The following is an 18,223-nucleotide window of genomic DNA, read 5'->3' as shown; positions in this document are numbered from 1 at the left end:
TGGCCGTACTTATTGAAGTGGAGGTGGAAACGCATAGAATTTGTCGAACACGAATCTGAGTCATTCAATGAGGATAGTGGAAACTGTCTTCCTATTATTGCTTTCCTTTGGAGCAACGAATAAATATAAGGAAGAATGATTAATGATGTCGGACCCAGTTGCGAGCATCACAGACTCGCATCTTCTATTATTTTTGTAAACATGTCAAACTCCATTTAGCAAATAAGCAGAAGAAAATGTCGCAAGTATGGTCTCCATATTACAAACAAGATGTGGAAGTGCCGGAGAATGTACAGCAATGATTCACAAGCATTACCCCACAACTGTGAGCTTATAGTTCTCAAAAATAACCAAACAGGTTTGAAAACAGAATGCTGATAGACAACTTTATAATTCTGAGCGGAGTCATAAGGAAGATACGTGGAGGGACTATCTTATGAGGAGAGGTTGAGTAGTATTGAAATTTAGAAGAATAAGAGACCACCTCATTAAAGCATATAAGATTCTTTGGCAGGGTAAGATGGGGAAAGTAAAACAGAAATTGCTGGAAAATCTCAGCAGGTCTGGCTGCATCTGTGGAGAGAAATCAGAGTTAACGTTTCGGGTCAAGTGACCCCTCTTCAGAACTGAGGGTTCCACCTGAAATGTTAATACGAATTTCTCTTCACAGATGCTGCCAGACCTGCTGAGTTTTTCCAGCAACCTCTCTTTTGTTGTTTCTGGTTTACAGCATCCACTGTTCTTTTGGTTTTTACATGGATGGGGAAAGATTGTTTCCCCTTGTGGGAGAGTCTAGGATCATCTCAGAATAAGGGGTTATATATTTAAGACAGAGATGAGAAGAAATTTCTTTTCTCAGAGAGTTAGCAAGTTTTGAGAAAATTTGTAAGTCAAGTTCAGGCTCTGGATGTAGGTTTGCTCGCTGAGCTAGAAGGTTCATTTTCAGACGTTTCGTCACCATACTAGGTATCGTGTTCAGTGAGCCTCCGGATGAAGGAAACCCAAACATATATATATAGAAATCAGGAAACACCAATAGTGCTTTGTCCGGAGGCTCACTGAAGATGTTACCTAGTATGGTGATGAAACATCTGAAGATGAACCTTCCAGCTCAGCGAGCAAACCTACATCTCTCAGAAAGTAGTGAATCTGTGGGTCATTACGTAAATTCACAGCTGAGATAGATAGACTTTTAATCCCTGAGAGGATCAAGAGTTACGGGGGAATAGAAGGAAAGTGGAGTTGAGGATTATCAAATCAGCCATGATCCCAGTGAACATCAGAGCAAACTCAATGAACTGCATGATCCACATCTACTTAAGGCATTAAATGGGGAGTTGCAAAACTAAGGGTTATAAACATGACTTAATCATTAATAAATCCAATAGGAAATCAATAAAACTCTGGAAGGAATATTAACCCCAGTAAATATACAGGTTTGGGATGGACTAGAGGATAAAACATTGAAATCCTGAATCCTGACTCCACGTCTGGTGTCACACAGAGGAGAATTGAGTGGCCAATGTACAGCAGGGAAGAAGGCTGATCAGATACACACCCTGCAACCAAGCAAACCCCTTCTATCTCGATCTCTGTTTTCCCCTCCATAACAGCCTGTCATTTTTCCACACCTAACACCCACCCTCAAACCCACCACTGACCCGCAAACCTCTCAAAACCTCCTCCAAGACTCCGATCTCTTCCTCACTGGCCAGCAACCTTTCTTGAGGTCTTCATGTTCATTCAAGTCCCCAGTCTCCAGTTTTCTCCCAAATTGAAAGCCTCAGTTTCAGGGGAAAAGAAAGGAGGATCAAAGAGGAAAAGCTATTGGAAAATGCCCTCTGGCTCACCAATAAAACAAAACTCCCATGTGTAAGTTAACATCTCCCATCTGTTTATGCTTATGTCTGTACAGCCTCAACACAACTGAAAGGTCCATTTACCACAGACAGCTGGATCATACTTATCACAATATCCTCCACAGAAAGAATAAAAACCTCTATTTCCAACCATTACTCGTTGAGAGGTGCCACAAGTAGACGTGGCATCTTATAATTCCAGGGAACAATGAAGAAGAGCCTGAAGGTGGAATCATTATATCCAAATAAAGGTGCCAAGGGGATCAGAAAAATGCAACCATGAGTTTTTGCTCCTGGAAAAATGTATGTAGCACTAAATATCAGCACAATTCCTGCTGATGATTCAAATTGGAGGAAAAAAGACAAAACTGATGGAAAATACAGTTCCTACAGCTTTAGATATTGTGTAACTTGAAAGGCACATCAAAACTAAATTATATTTAAGAAAGAGATCTATCCCGCTGTTGATTTGGTTCTGCATTGATTTTATTTCTCAGTGTGCTGTTTATTATGGATCGAATCAAACTAGATTGCTACAGCATGAAATTATATTTACCACCCCTGCCTACTCCATCGTGATGTGTTCTAAATGAACAACTCCTGACCCAGGTCTCTCGGTTATTTACCAACATCAGCCATGTTACCACTGTCAGCAGCAGAGAACACAGAGACTGAGGAGCTTAAACTATGTGATGAATTTAAGAGTGACAAAGCAACAGGGAATTTTACACAACACTTAGAGGAAAAGTTACGATTTCAGAAATTGCTTATGCTTCAAATGAAGAAAATAATGACATACTTTTATGTGGTACCATAAAACTCCAGAATGATTACAGGGCAGAAGGAGACCACTTGGCTCATCTTGAATTGGAGGTCACAGTTTTAGGATAAAGGGTAGCAGATTAAAATGGAGATGAGGAGAAATGGCTTCTCCTAAAGAATCATGAATCTGTAGAGTTCACCACCTCAGAGTACAATGGATGCTGGGATATTGGGTAAATTTAAGGAGGAGATACAGATTTTTAGTTAGCAACACAGCGCAGTGGCTCAGTGGTTAGCACTGCTGCCTCACAGGGGCAGGGACTCAGGTTTGATTGCAGCCTCGGGTGACTGTCTGTATGAAGTTTGCACATTCTCCCCATGTTTGCTCCAGTTTCCTCTCACAATCCAAAGATGTGCAGGTTAGGTGGATTGTTGAAGAGTGTAATGTTGGAAAAGACAACTGGTCAGGAAGCATCCAAGGAGCAGGAGAGTCGACATTTCAAACATAAGCTCTTCATCAGGAATGAGGGGTTGGCCCAAGGGGACTGAAAGATGAATGGGAGAGGGGTGAGGCTCTGGAAAGGTAGCTTGGAATGCAATAGCTAGATGAAGGTGGGGATGATGGTGATAGGTAAGGGAAAAGGGTGAGAAGGGAAATGGCCAGGTCATGAGGATGGTGCCGAGTTGGAAGGTTGGAACTAGGATAAAGTAAGGGGAGTGGAAATGAGGAAACAGGTGAAATACACATTGATTCCATGTGGTTGGAGGGTCCCAAGGCAGAAGATGAGGCAGTCTTCCTCCAGGTGTTGTGTGGCGAGAGTTTGGTATGGAGAAGGCCCAGAACTTGCATGTCCTTGGGAAGTAGAATGGAGAGTTGAAGTGGTCAGCCATAGGGCAGTTGGGTTGTTGGATGCGTGTGTCCCAGAGATGCTTTCTGAAATGTTCCACAAATTGACGTCCTGCCTCCCCCAACCTTATTGCAGATCCAACCTTCCCCCCCATGCCCCACCCTCCTCCCATTTATCTTTCAGACCCCTTAGGCCACCCCCTCATTCCTGATGAAGAGCTTATGCCTGAAATGTCAATTCTCCTGCTCCTCGGATGCTGCCTGACCGGCTGTGCTTTTCCAGCACCACACACTTTGACTCTGATCTGCAGTCCTCACTTTCTGCAAGGTTAGGTGGATTGGCCATACTAATTTGCCCATGGTGTCTGGGGATATATAGGTAAGGTGGATTAGCAATAAGAAATGCAAGGAGAGGATAAGGAGGTGAGGCTGGGTGAGATGATCTTCAAAATGTTGGTGTGGACATGTTGGGCTGAATGTCCTGTTTCCACACTGGAGGGATTCTATGGAACAGAGTAGAGGGTTATTGGAGAGCAGGCTAGAAAGTGGAGTTGAGACCTGCATGATAGTATCAAAGGTAAGAGCAGGCTTGTGGGGCTGAATAGCCTACGTCTAGTCCTATCTCACACGTGCCCTAGCTGCTTCACTGCAACAGCAGCTTAATTTGTTCTGCTCGTGAATTATTTTATGTCAAAAATTGTTTTCTCTACAGGCAATTATGCAATTTGCTATTGAAAGATACATTAGAATCTGCTTCCACCACACTCTCAGGCAGTGCATTTCAGACTCCAACCACTTCGAATTACACAGAGCAAAAATAAACAACCATCTGAGGAAGGAGCAGCGCTCCGAAAGGTAGTGCTCCCAAATAAACCTTTTGGACTATAACCTGGCGTTGTGTGATTTTTTAAACTACACTGGCATCTCCAAATCAGAACAAAAAACGTTTCTTACCCCGTCTAGTCTGTACCACAAAAAATGTTCTCAATCTATAATACCCTCCAGCACTCGGACCTTCGCCTGAATGATTGTCCAGGCCAGCTGGTTGCCTTAAACATAATATTCTCATGGTGCTATTGGCTCTTTAGCAAAAGACCTTACATTGGTGTCCTCTGGTTCTTGACCTTTCCACAGTGGAAATCGTTTCTCCATATCTACTCTTTCCATACTCCTCATGAGTTTGAATACCTTTATCAAACCCCCCTCTGCACCTTCTTCTCTCAGGAATAGTAGAGTCATAGAGTTGTATAGCATGGAAACAGACCCTTTTGTCCAACTCATCCATGCCAACCAGATATCATAAATTAATCTCATCCCTTTCCCAGCATTTGGTTATTCCTATTCATTCATATACCCATCCAGATTGTCTTTAAATGCTGCAATTGTACAGCTTCCACCACTTTCTCTGGCAGCTCATTCCTTGCACACATCACCCTCTGTGTGAAAAAGTTGTTCCTTAGGTCCCTTTTATAGAATCATAGAAGCCCTTCAGCCCAACATGTCCACACCGACTGTCTAAACAGTAACCCACTACCCCTCCCCATGAAATTAAATGCAATGGTTTGAAAAGAGGATTAAATGACCCATTTGAAAATTGTAACTGAAGGTAGATTTTGATATAAAACTCAATGGTACATTCTGCTCCACTTGAAAAGGAAAGCACAAAGATTTTGTAAAGATTGATATAACGCTGGAGGTGAACCACTTGGTCAGATGCTGAAGAGTATGTTCAACAGAAGCTGTCTGCTCACAGGGTGCTAAGGCATGTAACTTCTTGTAACGCATTTGTGATGAATGTGTGTATTGTATTGTGAACTGGGATTCCTACTGAATCTAGTAAATACATTAGTGTTGATTTTGGGCTCATATTTCTCATGATCCTTGTACCTAAACCATACAGTAACCTGTCAAGGTTAAAAATTTAAAACATATGCATCTAAGTATATTTAATTACGCATTTTCTAAATCCCTTAATGAATCATCCTATCTCTAGAGTCCTACAAATATTTATAACATCAAAAAATTGCTTGGACTCTCCCTGCCCTCCATGTTTGGCTAATTCAGGTTTGAGATATTTTCTAAAGACACATTAAACAACCTTTTATATCAATTGCAATATTCATTCGCTGTTCCTTCAATTATTTCTTCTTTCGGTTCCTTCTCACCTTCTCATCACACCTCATTTCTATCCAGAACACACTTCCTCTACTTGCCTTAAAATAGCCTTGAGCCATTTCAATTTTATTTTGTGTTCTATTCTTATCTAGCGTTTCCGAATTAATGTCCCCTAAGGCTTTATGCAGGGCTCCTAAGTTTCCTCCCCTGAAGGCTTGCACTAACATATTATTGTTTTCAGTCTTACTCACACAACATGTTCACATTGAACTGATCAAGGTTGCCTCTGTATACTCAATAACACTAAATGTGTTGTGCACTAATTAGCTTTGGTAGATCACAATTCCGCTTGAATAATTCTAACTCTTGTATGAAGAAACATTTTTGAATGAATTCGTAAACTAATAATATTTTCCTCTTTCCCCACTATCTTTCCTGAATCTTATCCATCTAACATACTGATTTGTCACTATCTCAATTAGCATTTCTGCAGCAATCATTCACAAACTATTATTTTGTTGTATGTAAGTCACCTCCTTTCTGTCAATGCTTGCTTACATCTTTGACAGTACCTGCCAGTTTTGTGGGTTTCCCTGTCTGGGAGTGCAAGGGTAGCAGGTACATGGCAATGTCATGAACTGCAAGTTCCCCTCCAAGCCATGCACCATTCTGATATGGAACTTTATCATCTTCCAGTCACTGCCACTCGATCAAAGTCCTGGGTGTCCCTTCCTAACAGCACTGTGTGTGTATGTACACTGCATGGACTACAATGACTCAGGAAGGCAGATCACCACTATTCCCCAGTGTCAGTTAGGGAGGGACAATAAATGTTGGCCCATACAGCACTACCCTCATCTGGAAAGGAAACTCAACCATAAGGCGACGCAGTCATTCGGTACTTCACACAATTGTCTCACAGCGCCAGGGACCCGGGTTCAATACCACCCTTGGATGACTGGCTGTGTGGAGTTTGCACATTCTCCCCATGGCTGTACCCTCCTGGGTGGGATGTCCTTTTGAGGGTTGGTACGGACTCACTGGACCGAACGGCCTGCTTCCAAATGATAGGGATTCGCTGATTTGCTATATTCACTCTTTCAATAGGCATTGCACCGACACTTGGCAAAAACGTAACGTTGCCTGGTCTATCTTGGCCAGTCTCAGCTGGTGAATGGGAGCACTGGGTGTTTCATAGTGAGAGATACCCCGACATTCATGACTATGGAAAAGGCTGAAATGAACCAAGTGATTCTTTCCTGCACCTCAAATTCACTTCTTCAAAATATTCCTTAGCCCTCATTTCTGAAGAGAAATGTGATATATTAGTCCATTCCAAAGCTGACCATATTATCTTGTGGTCTGAAACATTAGGAGAATGCGACGTCATGGTGCATAGTAGCGATGATAATGGACAGTAATCTTATGGATAAGGTCCATTATGGCAACTGGTGGAATTTATGTTCAATTCATACTTGTGGAGTATACAGAGAGCCTAGTATTGATGAACATGATAGCTATCATCAATTGTTAAAGCCTATCTGATTCATTAATGTTCTTTAGTGAAGGATATCTGCTGTAGGTTTGAGCTATAGGGAGAGGCTGAATGGGCTGGGATTGTTTTCTCTGGAGCATCAGAGGCTGAGGTGATCTTATAGAGGTTTACAAAATCATGAGGGTCATGGGTAGGGTAAATAGTCAAGGTTTCTTTTCCCCAGGGTGGGGGAGTCAAGAACTAGAGGTTATAGGTTTAAGGTGAGAGGTCATAGATTTAAAAAGGACTTAAGGGGCAACATTTTCACACAGAGGGTGAGGTGTGCATGGAATGAGCTACAGAGGAAGTGGTGGAGGTTGGTACAATTACAACATTTTAAAGGCACCTGGATGGGTACATGAATAGGAAAAGTTTAGAAGGATAAGGACCAAATGCTGGCAAATGGGACTAGGTTTATTTAGGATATCTGGTCAGCATGGACAAGTTGGACCAATGAGTCTGTTTTGATGCTGTATATCCCTATGATGCTATGACTCTATTCTTACCCAGTCTAGACTACATGTGATTCCAGACCGACAGCATTGTGGTTCACTCTGAAATAGCCTAATTCATCGCTCAGTTCAAGGGCAATCAGGAATGAGCAATATATACTGGCCTTGTCAGTAATGCCTGCATTCCTAAAGAAAATGACAGTACTGTTCTCTATCTATACACCAGTTCTCTTGCTTAATCATGTCAAGAAGGATTCGAGTAAGGAATCTTAAAACGTGAAGGTACAAGCATATCCTCCAGTTCTATCTGAGGCAAGTCAAAGGCTTGAACCAAAGGTATGTTACAATGTATTTCTGTGTTACACTAACACTACGCTGCTGCAATGTCCTAATCACATGCAATCTATGTCAGAATCTAACTTATTGCAATTAGGGTGTTACTTATGAAAACAATTGAAATCCCTCTGGTAAAATACTGATTACAAGTAGCACAGGAAATGCAGTATGATTTGTGGCACGTTTTCTCATCATTTCATTTCAAAAAGCAGCTAAAAATATCCCAGTCATTTCTTTTGGTGCATTACAACTGGAATCAAATGAAATTAAACCAAAATTTAATGAACGCTCAATGTTGAAATGAAATGAGTAACAAGATCTTTGTGGCCAATGTCTCTACGATGTATGTATAAAGTAACTTACTCACAAGTGTAATAGAACGAATCCACGGAGAGTAATACATATCTAACTACTTTTAATTCATTCTCTCACAAGAATTTAATAGGTGGAAGAAAACCCAAGTCAGTCAGGAAAAAAACAAAATTACGGAAAATTTCTCTCCAAGTCCCTGAGGTGATCAGAATTTAACCATCAAATGTACCATTACAAAGAAAATACTTTTTAAAGAGTGTGTTCATTGCACAAAGTATGGAAAGAAAGGGACATATCCAAACATTGAGCCACATGCCTTTGTTCTTTCTCATTATTGTTTTGTCAAAGTAGTCTGTAATGAAAGACAAATAAACCAAAACCTACGATTCCTATCACTGTTTCCAATCAATGTGATTTTCTTTTGCAAAGAAAAACATGTATGGTTTATGCATCTGTTAAATTGAAAAAAGACAGCAACATTTTGTGGGTTTAAATAAAGAAAATTATTTGTTTACACATTAACCCTGAATATGCTAAACCTGTTTTTATAATCACCCCTGTTCAGAGAGCAGCTCCAACCTCTGGAGCAGCTGGGATTTAACCAGAAAGTCTAAATGCTACACACACACACTCACACTCATTCACACACACCACTCACTCACTTACACACTCACACACATGCACACGCGCACACACACCACTCACTCACTTACACACTCACACACACTCACACTCATTCACACACACACACACACTCATTCACACACACACCACTCACTCACACACTCACACACACGCACACACACTCACTCACACACATGCTACAATTAATGAGAATAGTGTCAGTTTGACAAATAGAAGCCAAAAGAAAATTTCATAGCTCACATAAATAAAAACATAAAGATGCTGTCAATCAGAAACAAAAACAGAAGGTGCTGGAAAACTTCAGCAGGTCTGGCAGTTCTGAGGAAAAGCTACAGAACCCGAAACGTTAACTCTGATTTCTTTTCACAAGTGCTGCCAGACCTGCTGAGCTTTTACAGCAGTTTCTGTTTTTGTTTCATAGCACACATGCTTAACTCATTGTAGAATTATTACAGACATTGTTGGTGTGGTAAGATCATATCAATGCACACTCAATCATTTTCAGTTTTAACTTAATTCATCACATTGAGATCCAATAACTTTCTCAATATTATTTAAATAATATTTATACAGGGTCCAGGAGTGTGTCAATATTTTGAGGCAGTAGGGAATATCCCCAAGGAAGTGTATATATTTAATTCATGACAAACCTAAGAATTGGGAACAGCTATTCAGACCTTCCAGCCTGTTCTGCCGTTTAGTTTGATCATGGGCTGAACCGTATATTAACTACATTTCAGCTGCTTTTTCAATATTTCAGATTTGGAGCCTGACAACAACACAGTCAAGGCCGTTGGAGAGGAGAAGGAGGTCAGAAGAGAAATGGTTATTGATCTCCTCAGTCTGTGATGCTAGTGAGTTTTGACCAATATTTACAAGAAGTCCCCAGAAATGCATTACAAAAAGGCTCATGTCTTTTCAGCTGCAATGCCACTGGGAATAGCACAGCTGATAGCAAAGATAATTGCAACTGTACCCATTCCCTTGCAACATGTGTTTGTGTCTCAGCTCTAACATTGATGTCCCAGCACAGCGCAGCAAAAGGAGCAATGACAAAGAGGACACCTTCTCTCCCCATCAAAGCCTGCGTTCATGCAAGATGCTTGAGATGTAAAGAGATCCAGTGGAGTGAGTAAAATCTCCATTGCCCCAATCACTCATTAGAGAGAGATGACCATTGGTGATTCAACCTGAGGGTCATCACGCCCCAAGTGAGCGAGAGGTTGAGAAAGAGAGTACTTCAAGGGGTTGAGCCAACACACTGTTGGCCTCACTCTGCATTGCAGACCAGCTGGCTGGCCAACTGAGCTAACCAACTCCAGCGTGAGTAAATGAGCATGAGTGAGAGAGGGAATGGGTAAATGAGTGGCATGGGGAGTGAATGGTAGAGTAAGACCACAGAACCATAGAATCCCAACAGTGCAGAAAGAGGCCAGTTCAGCTCATCCAGTCTGCACTCACTCTCCAAACAGCGTTCCACCTGGACCCAACCACTCACCCTATCCACGTAACCCTGAAATATCTCCCGGGACTGTTGTACCTGCAATCCCACGGCTGGTTCTACCTGTCCGGCAGGAGAGTGATCAAGCCTCCTTGACTGACTGTAGTGGTAGCCCCTAACTGACTGTATTTCCCCTTAATCCCACTAAAGACCAGTCCCCTTTGACTTTCCCAAATGGCCTTTTGGTTGAAGCACATGAAGTGTATTTGACACGTAAACTGCTGGCACACGCTGCCATTGTAGTGCAGATGCAGCACGGTTCCATCCACCACCATGGCCACCCCTTAGATGGCCCAATGCTCTGAAGCATAGACAGTAGCCTGCCTCACCCAGCCACGAACAATCAATGCAAAACACGCAGGCTGGCAGCCTCCAGTTAAGTGTAACATGAGTGACTGCTAAGGAAGTTATGCATGTCTACCCTTGCACAGAAAAATAAAAAACTGCAAAAGCGTACAAGTCCCTGCTCTCAATGCTGCACTCCCAAAGCGCTGAAGTGCTGTGTGAGTTGGTCTAAACGCAGTCATAATGAAGTGTTGAGACTGATGGATTTTAGCGATGCCAACTTGCATGAATGATGGGTGCTGGAGGATGATATCCACAGAACATGTAGATGTTACGATGACGGCATCATCATCTTCAGGGAAAATTAAGCAGTGGTCTGCTATCCCCAGGTAACCACTCTGACTTTCATGTTGGGAACTTGAGATATCTAGGGTGGCACAGTGGTTAGCACTGTTACCCCACAGCGCCAGGGACCCAGGTTCAATTCCACCCTCAGGTGACTGTCTGTGTGGAGTTTGTACATTTGCCCTGTTTTCTCTGGGTCCTCAGGTTTTCGCTCACAGTCCAAAGATGTATGGGTTAGGGGAATTGGCCACATTAAATTGCCCCATAGTGTTCAGGGATGTGTAATTAGGTGTCTGAGCCATAGGAAATGTAGGGTTACAAGGTAAGGCGATGGGTCTGGGTGGGATGCTGGTCAGAAGGTTGGTATATGTTTGTTGGCCCGAATGGCCTGTTTTCACACTGTCAGGATTCTGTGGTAGTTTCACAAGGAAGGAAGAAAGATTTGCAAAGAAATTAGGTGAGATTGGCTAATATCAAGATGCTGAAAATGTGTTGCTGGAAAAGTGCAGCAGGTCAGGCAGCATCCAAGGAGCAGGGGTGTTTCGGGCATGTGCCCTTCCTCAGGAATATCAAGATGGAAATACAGAAAACACATAAATTGCCACTCAGAAAGATTGTTTAAGTTTTGAAGGAACAATTGGAAATGTTTTCTCTTGATGTCAAAAATCTGTGTTTTTTTCAGTTCTCAACATTCTCACTCCTGTCAACACCACTACTAGGACAGGGAAATTCCACCCACAGTGTCCCTGACTGCTCAAATCACAAACTAATACATTGTATGTTTCCACTTCTCAGGCAATTGCTTAGTACGGCTGAGGGTCAAGATTTCTGACGGGTCTTAATGTGCAACAGTGGTGAATGTTTCTGCATTCACCATTACTGACGCCTGTAGGTCTACCAATGTTTACAGGCATCTTGAAATTTGCACTCATTTATAAAGAATTTGCAATTGTATTTGGCAAATAAAGTTGTAATTTGGATAAATAAATAAGGAATGTGTCACATGTTACAGAGAGAGACCCAGAGATGTTTCATTATTTACAAAGAGACTGCTGGGGCAAGGAAACATTTACAGATAGTCCCCAAGAGAGTCTCAACACTTACAATAAATATCAACTTTGCCTTAGCTACAGGTTGTTCTGCTATAACACACGTTTTACCAGCGTGAATTGACTATAATGCAACCGACGAATTGTGAACGTTGTTTGGATAACACAAACTTTCTGCTGAAGGGGTATAGCAATTCTCCATTATTGATCGTCTAAGGAGCAATTATTGATAGCGGTTTTCCTTGGCATGATTTTCGATAGCATGAGGCTGCAGTGGAACACAACTGCCAGGTGGAAGCACTGTATTTGACTACTGCAAACATTGACATCAATTCTTAACCTTTTATAGTTTTTTTTTCTCTCAATTTACAACATTTTGTGGACTTTTTCACAAAAACGTATCGTTGCTTCTTTTCAGTTCTTTTTTGCTTGTTTCATTTTCCTGTTGTGGAGAGTGAGAAAGAAGTACTTTAGTCCATTCTGGATGTTGGGAAATGCAAAATCTGGCCAGGACGTGATCTCAGATCCTTTGCTCAGAAACAGGAAAGAACTTTGCCAGGAAATTCCCTGCCTTAGAGTGAGAGAACTGTGACTGCACATCCCTACGTTGGTCACCGAGGCAGAGAGCGGACAAGAGGCTCCATGAAATTCATCTTACTGTGTGGTAGGTTCACGGAAAAGAGGAGCTATTTCTCTGCGATAAGGTCTGGCAGCTGTCTTTATATGTTCATTGTTGGTTTTAGGCAGTTTATCTGTGAGAGAAGGGACAGGCAAGAGGAGAGTCCTACCCCTTTGTTTGATGCAGGAACTCATGCTGAATAAAGTTTCAATGTTCTAATTGCACCACCATTATTATCAGTCAGGCTTTCACCTCCCCCAGTTCTAAGCTCTGTAATTCCCTCCCTAAACTTCTCTCTCCTTCTATCGTCTCCTTGAAGACATTCCTCAAAATTTATCTCTTTGACCAAGCTTCTTGTTCCTGATACCTGCTGACGTCAGTTTTAGTTAGTCAAGACTCCTGGGAGCCACCTAAGTTAAAGGTGTTAAAAGTTCATCTTTTTGTCACTGCCAGTGTTTCATAAAACTCTGCCAAGGTTTCTTAAGAGTTAGATTTCTGTCCTTTCATTGCAACCAACTGTGGTGGGGAAAGAAAACCCAAAGAAACTGTGTTGAAGGACGATAATTTCTTTGAGCAGGAGATTTTGCTGTAAGTTTGAGATGTCAGTTAATACCACGTGTCTATGAGAAGCTGATTTAATATTCTACTGATGTGCTAAACTCAGAAGATAGCACGGGGAAGAGAGATTTCCACTGGTTGCTAAGTGTTTGTGGCATTGTAAACAGCAGAAGGCTTTTCTACATTCGCTGTTGTAAATTGCTCAGATTGCTCTCTTCAGAACAGAGAAGGTCAAAGGTAGATTTAATAGAGGTTTAATAGATTTAAAATGACGAGGAGTGTTGGTAAAGTAAATAATGAGAAATTGTCTTCCACTGGCAGACATGCCAGCAAACAGAGAACACAGATTTAAGATAATTGGTAAAGAACCATAGGGGACTTGAGGACAATTTTTATGATCAGAAAAGCACAGACTGAAAAAACAGTGGCAGCAGATTCAATCATCATTTTAAAAATGTAATTGGATATATGAATGAGATAGGAAAAGCAGTTACAGCGCTGTAGGGAATGGGCAGAGACTGATTGGTTAGATCTTTCAAAGAGACAGTACAATGGGCCAAGTGGCCTCCCTTCTGTACTGTAGAATTCGACATTTCTCAGCAAAGTCACAAAGCAATTCTAAAGGCATGATTTGACTGTTTTGCTGGAAAACAGGATTGCCTGAAATCCTCCCATCATGTCAACAGTACATAGTGATTAAAGCAAACCTTCCCTCCCTGGTGACTCGAACTTTCATGAGAACAACAATGTAGATTGCTACAGTTAAACATCCAATGATATGGCAATAAAACCACAGATCTATCATAGCTGGAGTGACATTGCTTTGCGTGCAATCTGGCAGTCACAGACAGTCAACATGCTTCAAGAGCAATTCATTACATGAAGCGGCTTGAGTATTTTGGGTGTGATACAAAATGTGTTCAGTCATTACGTGGGTCAATGCTTTACTTACTGCATTAGGACAATCAGTGTTGATCTGCAGGAGGGCTGCACTGTCAGGGGTCCAGGTGTCTATCCCTCAAATATTTATCCCTCAACTAAAGACACATTACTTGCATGCCATCTTAATGCTGTTGTGAGACATTTTGTTGTAATATTGTAACTGTGAATATGCTTAAAAAACCTATAAAATTCATTTGATGTGGAACTCTGGGATAAAATAACTTGCGGCACTGTTGCAAACTCTTTCTGTACATACATAGAACATAGAACATAGAAGGATACAGCGCAGTACAGGCCCTTCGGCCCTCGATGTTGCACCGACCGAATCCTACCTAACCTATACTAGCCCAATAACTTCCAAATGCCTATCCAATGCCCGCTTAAATGACCATAAAGAAGGAGAGTTCACCACTGATACGGGCAGGGCATTCCATGAACTCACAACCCGCTGTGTGAAGAATCTACCCCTAACATCTGTCCTATACCTACCTCCCCTTAATTTAAAGCTATGTCCCCTAGTAACACCTGACTCCATTAGCGGTAAAAGGTTCTTAGTATCTACCCTATCTAAACCCCTAATCATCTTATACACTTCTATCAGATCTCCCCTAAACCTTCTCTTCTCCAATGAGAACAGCCCCAAGTGCCTCAGCCTTTCCTCATAAGATTTTCCTACCATTCCAGGCAACATCCTGGTAAACCTCCTCTGCACTCGTTCTAAAGCTGTATTTGGGAACTATGTTATTCTATTCCCACATGGAATCAAGGCCTGAATTTGTTGCTTGACTCTAATTGCCCTTGAACTGAGTCACGTGCTCAGTGAATAGTTAAAAGTCAACCAAATTACCATGAATCTGGAGTCACCTGTAGTCACAACCACTTAAAGATGTCAGATTTCCTTCTCCCAAGGACATTTCTTTTTGATTTGATTTCTTATTTTTTGATTTGATTTATTATGTCACTAGTCGTTTGGTGCAGTGAAAAGTTTTATTTTGTGTGCAGTACAGGCAGATCAACCATACAAAGTGTATTAGGGTAACAGAACAGAGCAAGGAATACAATGTTATGGCTGCGGAGAAGGTGCACAGAGGGAGAGAGAGATCAGCATTTAAATATAAAATTGGAGAGGTTCATTCAGAAGTCTGGTAACAGCGGGCAAGAAGCTATTCTAGAACGTGTTGGCACACGTGTTTAATCTTTCGTATCTTCTACCTGTTGGAAGAGGTTAGAAGTAATTATAATCAGGGTGGGAAGAGTCTTTGATGATGTTGGCTGCCTTCCCAAGGCAGTGAGAAGTGTAGATGGAGTCAATGGATGAAAGGTTGGCTTGCGTGATGGACTGGGCTGTGTTCACAACTCTCTGAAGTTTCTTCGGCTCTGGGCAGAGCGGTTGCCGTTCCAAGCAGTGATGTACCTGGATAGAATGCTTTCTGTTGTGCATCTACAAATGTTGGTAAGGGTTTCTATGGACATGCCAAGTTTCCTTAGGCTCCTGAGGAAGTAGAGGTGTTGTTGAGCACTTTTGACCCTGATATGGAGGTGCCGGTGTTGGGCTGGGGTGGACAAAGTTAGAAGTCACACAATACCAGGTTATAGTCCAACAGATTTATTTAAAATCACAAGCTTTTGAACCGCAGCCCCTTTGTCAGGTGATTTTAAAGCATGTGATTCTAAATAAATCTGTTGGACTATAACCTGGCATAGTGTGACTTCTGACTTTGTTTCTTCACCATAGCATCAATGTGGATGGATCAGGAACTATGTGGAATTTACTGACAATTTTATGGTCACCATTCCTGTGGCTACCTTTCAGTTCTAGGTTTTTGTGAATTTAAATTCCACCAGCTACAATGGTGGGATTTGAACCCGTTCTCGTGGAAATGTTAATGTAAGTTTGTGGATCACAAGCCTTATGTAACTAACATTGCAGCAACTTACTGATCCAAGTGATGTGGACCTTGGGATGTTTGAGTCGAGAGTGTGGTGCTGGAAAAGCACAGCAGGTCAGGCAGCATCTGAGGAGCAGGAGAATCGATGTTTCGGGCATAAGCCCTTCATCATGGGCAGCATGGTGGCAGTGATTAGCACTGCTGCCTCACAGCGCCAGAGACCTGGGTTCAATTCCCGCCTCAGGCAACTGTCTGTGTGGAGTTTGCACATTCTCCCCGTGTCTGCGTGGGTTTCCTCCAAGTGCTCCAGTTTCCTCCCACAGTCCAAAAACGTGCAGGTTAGGTGAATTGGCCATGCTAAATTGCCCATAGTGTTAGGGAAGGGGTAAATGTAGGGGAATAGATCTGGGTGGGTTGCTCTTCAGAGGAGCGGTGTGGACTTGTTGGGCTGAAGGGCCTGTTTCCACACAGTAAGCAATCGAATGAGGATGAAAGGCTTATGCCCAAAATGTCAATTTTCCTGCTCCTCGGATGCTTTCTGAGCTGCTGTGCTTTTCCAGCACCACACTCTCGACTCCGATCTCCAGCACCTGCAGTCCTCACTTTCTCCTTGGGATATTTGGGCCTATCAGAGGGAAACCGATCTCAGCCACATATTGTGTGATAGGTTCTCCTGATTCGCCTATTTTCATGTGCACAAACATTTCTCACACAATTTAGAGATGCAGAGAGAGTTGTTGACACATCAATAGCCATTCTGCCAATTGCCAGTCCCACAATGTGTTCAGAAAGTCAGGTTTCAACAGAAGATTCCTAGCAATCCCACATCATTGTGTCATCCACAAATGGTGGGTAATCAAGGAGAAATTACCTTTCTATGGGATTCTTTCTATCATCCAGTCTGCTCTGCCATTTAATCATGGCTGATAACTTTCTCAACCCCATTCTCCCACTTTTTGCCCATAACCCTTGATCCCCTTTCTCTATAACCCATCTATCTCAGAATTAAATGAAATCTGTTAAAGGAAGGACGTTTCATGGGGATTGAAGGGCAATATTTTCTACTCTGAAGGTGGTAGGGGTCTGGAATGCACTGCCTAGAAGGGTAGTTAGGCATGTAACTTCACAACCATGAAGAAGTACTTGGATAAGTACTTGAAATGTCATAATATTTAAGGCTAGGGGTATAAAGCTGGAAAGTGGAGCTATTGTAGACTTAGTGTAGCTTTGGTGGTACAGATTCGATGGGCCAAAAGGCCTCTCCTGCACAATATGGTTCATCGTGGTCCTTAGATTCTCTGAGTCAATGAGACCATGGCTGATAGATGATCTTCAAATGGACTTTCCAATCTTACCGCACCCCCCCCATCCTTAATTCCCTCACCCATTAAAAGTCTGTCTGTCACAACCTCATTCACAGAGCAAATTGGCCAGACATAAGGAAAGATCCATGGAAAGTCCCTCCTGACAACAGTTTTATCACATCTTTTGTTGTTCAGTTAATTTTTAACGGTTACCATGCCCCACCATCTTAAAGACGTCACAGATATATTGGTCTACCTGAAAATAACCATGATGTGGAGATGCCGGTGTTGGACTGGGGTGGACAAGGTCAAAAATCACACGACACCAGGTTATGGTCCAACAGGTTTATTTGAAATCACAAGCTTTTGGAGCGCTGCTCCTTCATCAAGTCTGAAAGCTTGTGACTCAAATAAACCTGTTGGGCTATAACCTGGTGTCATATGACTTCTGACTTTGAAAATAATAAGGAACAGTCTCTTTCTCTCCCTGGTGTTTGAAAATTAGGATGAGGCCATTTATTTATGTTAATGATTCTTCAAAGAAGAAAGCACTTTGGTTCCTCAATGTGCTCTTACTTCTGTGTTTTAAAAGTTCTGGGTTCAAGTCCTATATTCCAGGTTGTATTACAATAATTCTGTTTGTCCCCTCAGGTGGATAATGATTCTATGATGGTATTTGAATTGCAGGGAGAGGCTGAATAAGCTGGGCTGTTTTCCCTAGAGTTTCGGAGGCTGATGGATGACCTTATAGAGGTTTATAAAATCATGAGGGGCATGGATAGGGTGACTGGTCAAAGTCTTTGCCCCAGGATATGGAAGTCCAAAACTAGAGGATGTAGGTTTAAGGTGAGAGGGGAACAATTTAAAAG

General features: G+C 42.1%; 1 protein-coding gene across 1 annotated transcript in view; it reads left to right on the top strand.

The window, feature by feature from the left end:
• Positions 1–12,630: 12,630 nt before the first annotated feature.
• The window catches only part of adgrl4 (adhesion G protein-coupled receptor L4), a 163,738-nt gene continuing 158,145 nt past the window's right edge, over positions 12,631–18,223 (top strand). Inside the window, exon 1 of the mRNA XM_060830634.1 lies at positions 12,631–12,706. Coding sequence (XP_060686617.1) covers positions 12,685–12,706 — 22 coding nt within the window. The 5' untranslated portion in view covers positions 12,631–12,684. The remainder of the gene's footprint in view (positions 12,707–18,223) is intronic.

Source organism: Hemiscyllium ocellatum, chromosome 9 (genome assembly GCF_020745735.1).
Source record: "Hemiscyllium ocellatum isolate sHemOce1 chromosome 9, sHemOce1.pat.X.cur, whole genome shotgun sequence".
NCBI lineage: Eukaryota > Metazoa > Chordata > Chondrichthyes > Orectolobiformes > Hemiscylliidae > Hemiscyllium > Hemiscyllium ocellatum.
The sequence above is the reverse complement of the archived record's forward strand: the minus strand, read 5'-3'. Positions and strand labels throughout refer to the sequence as shown.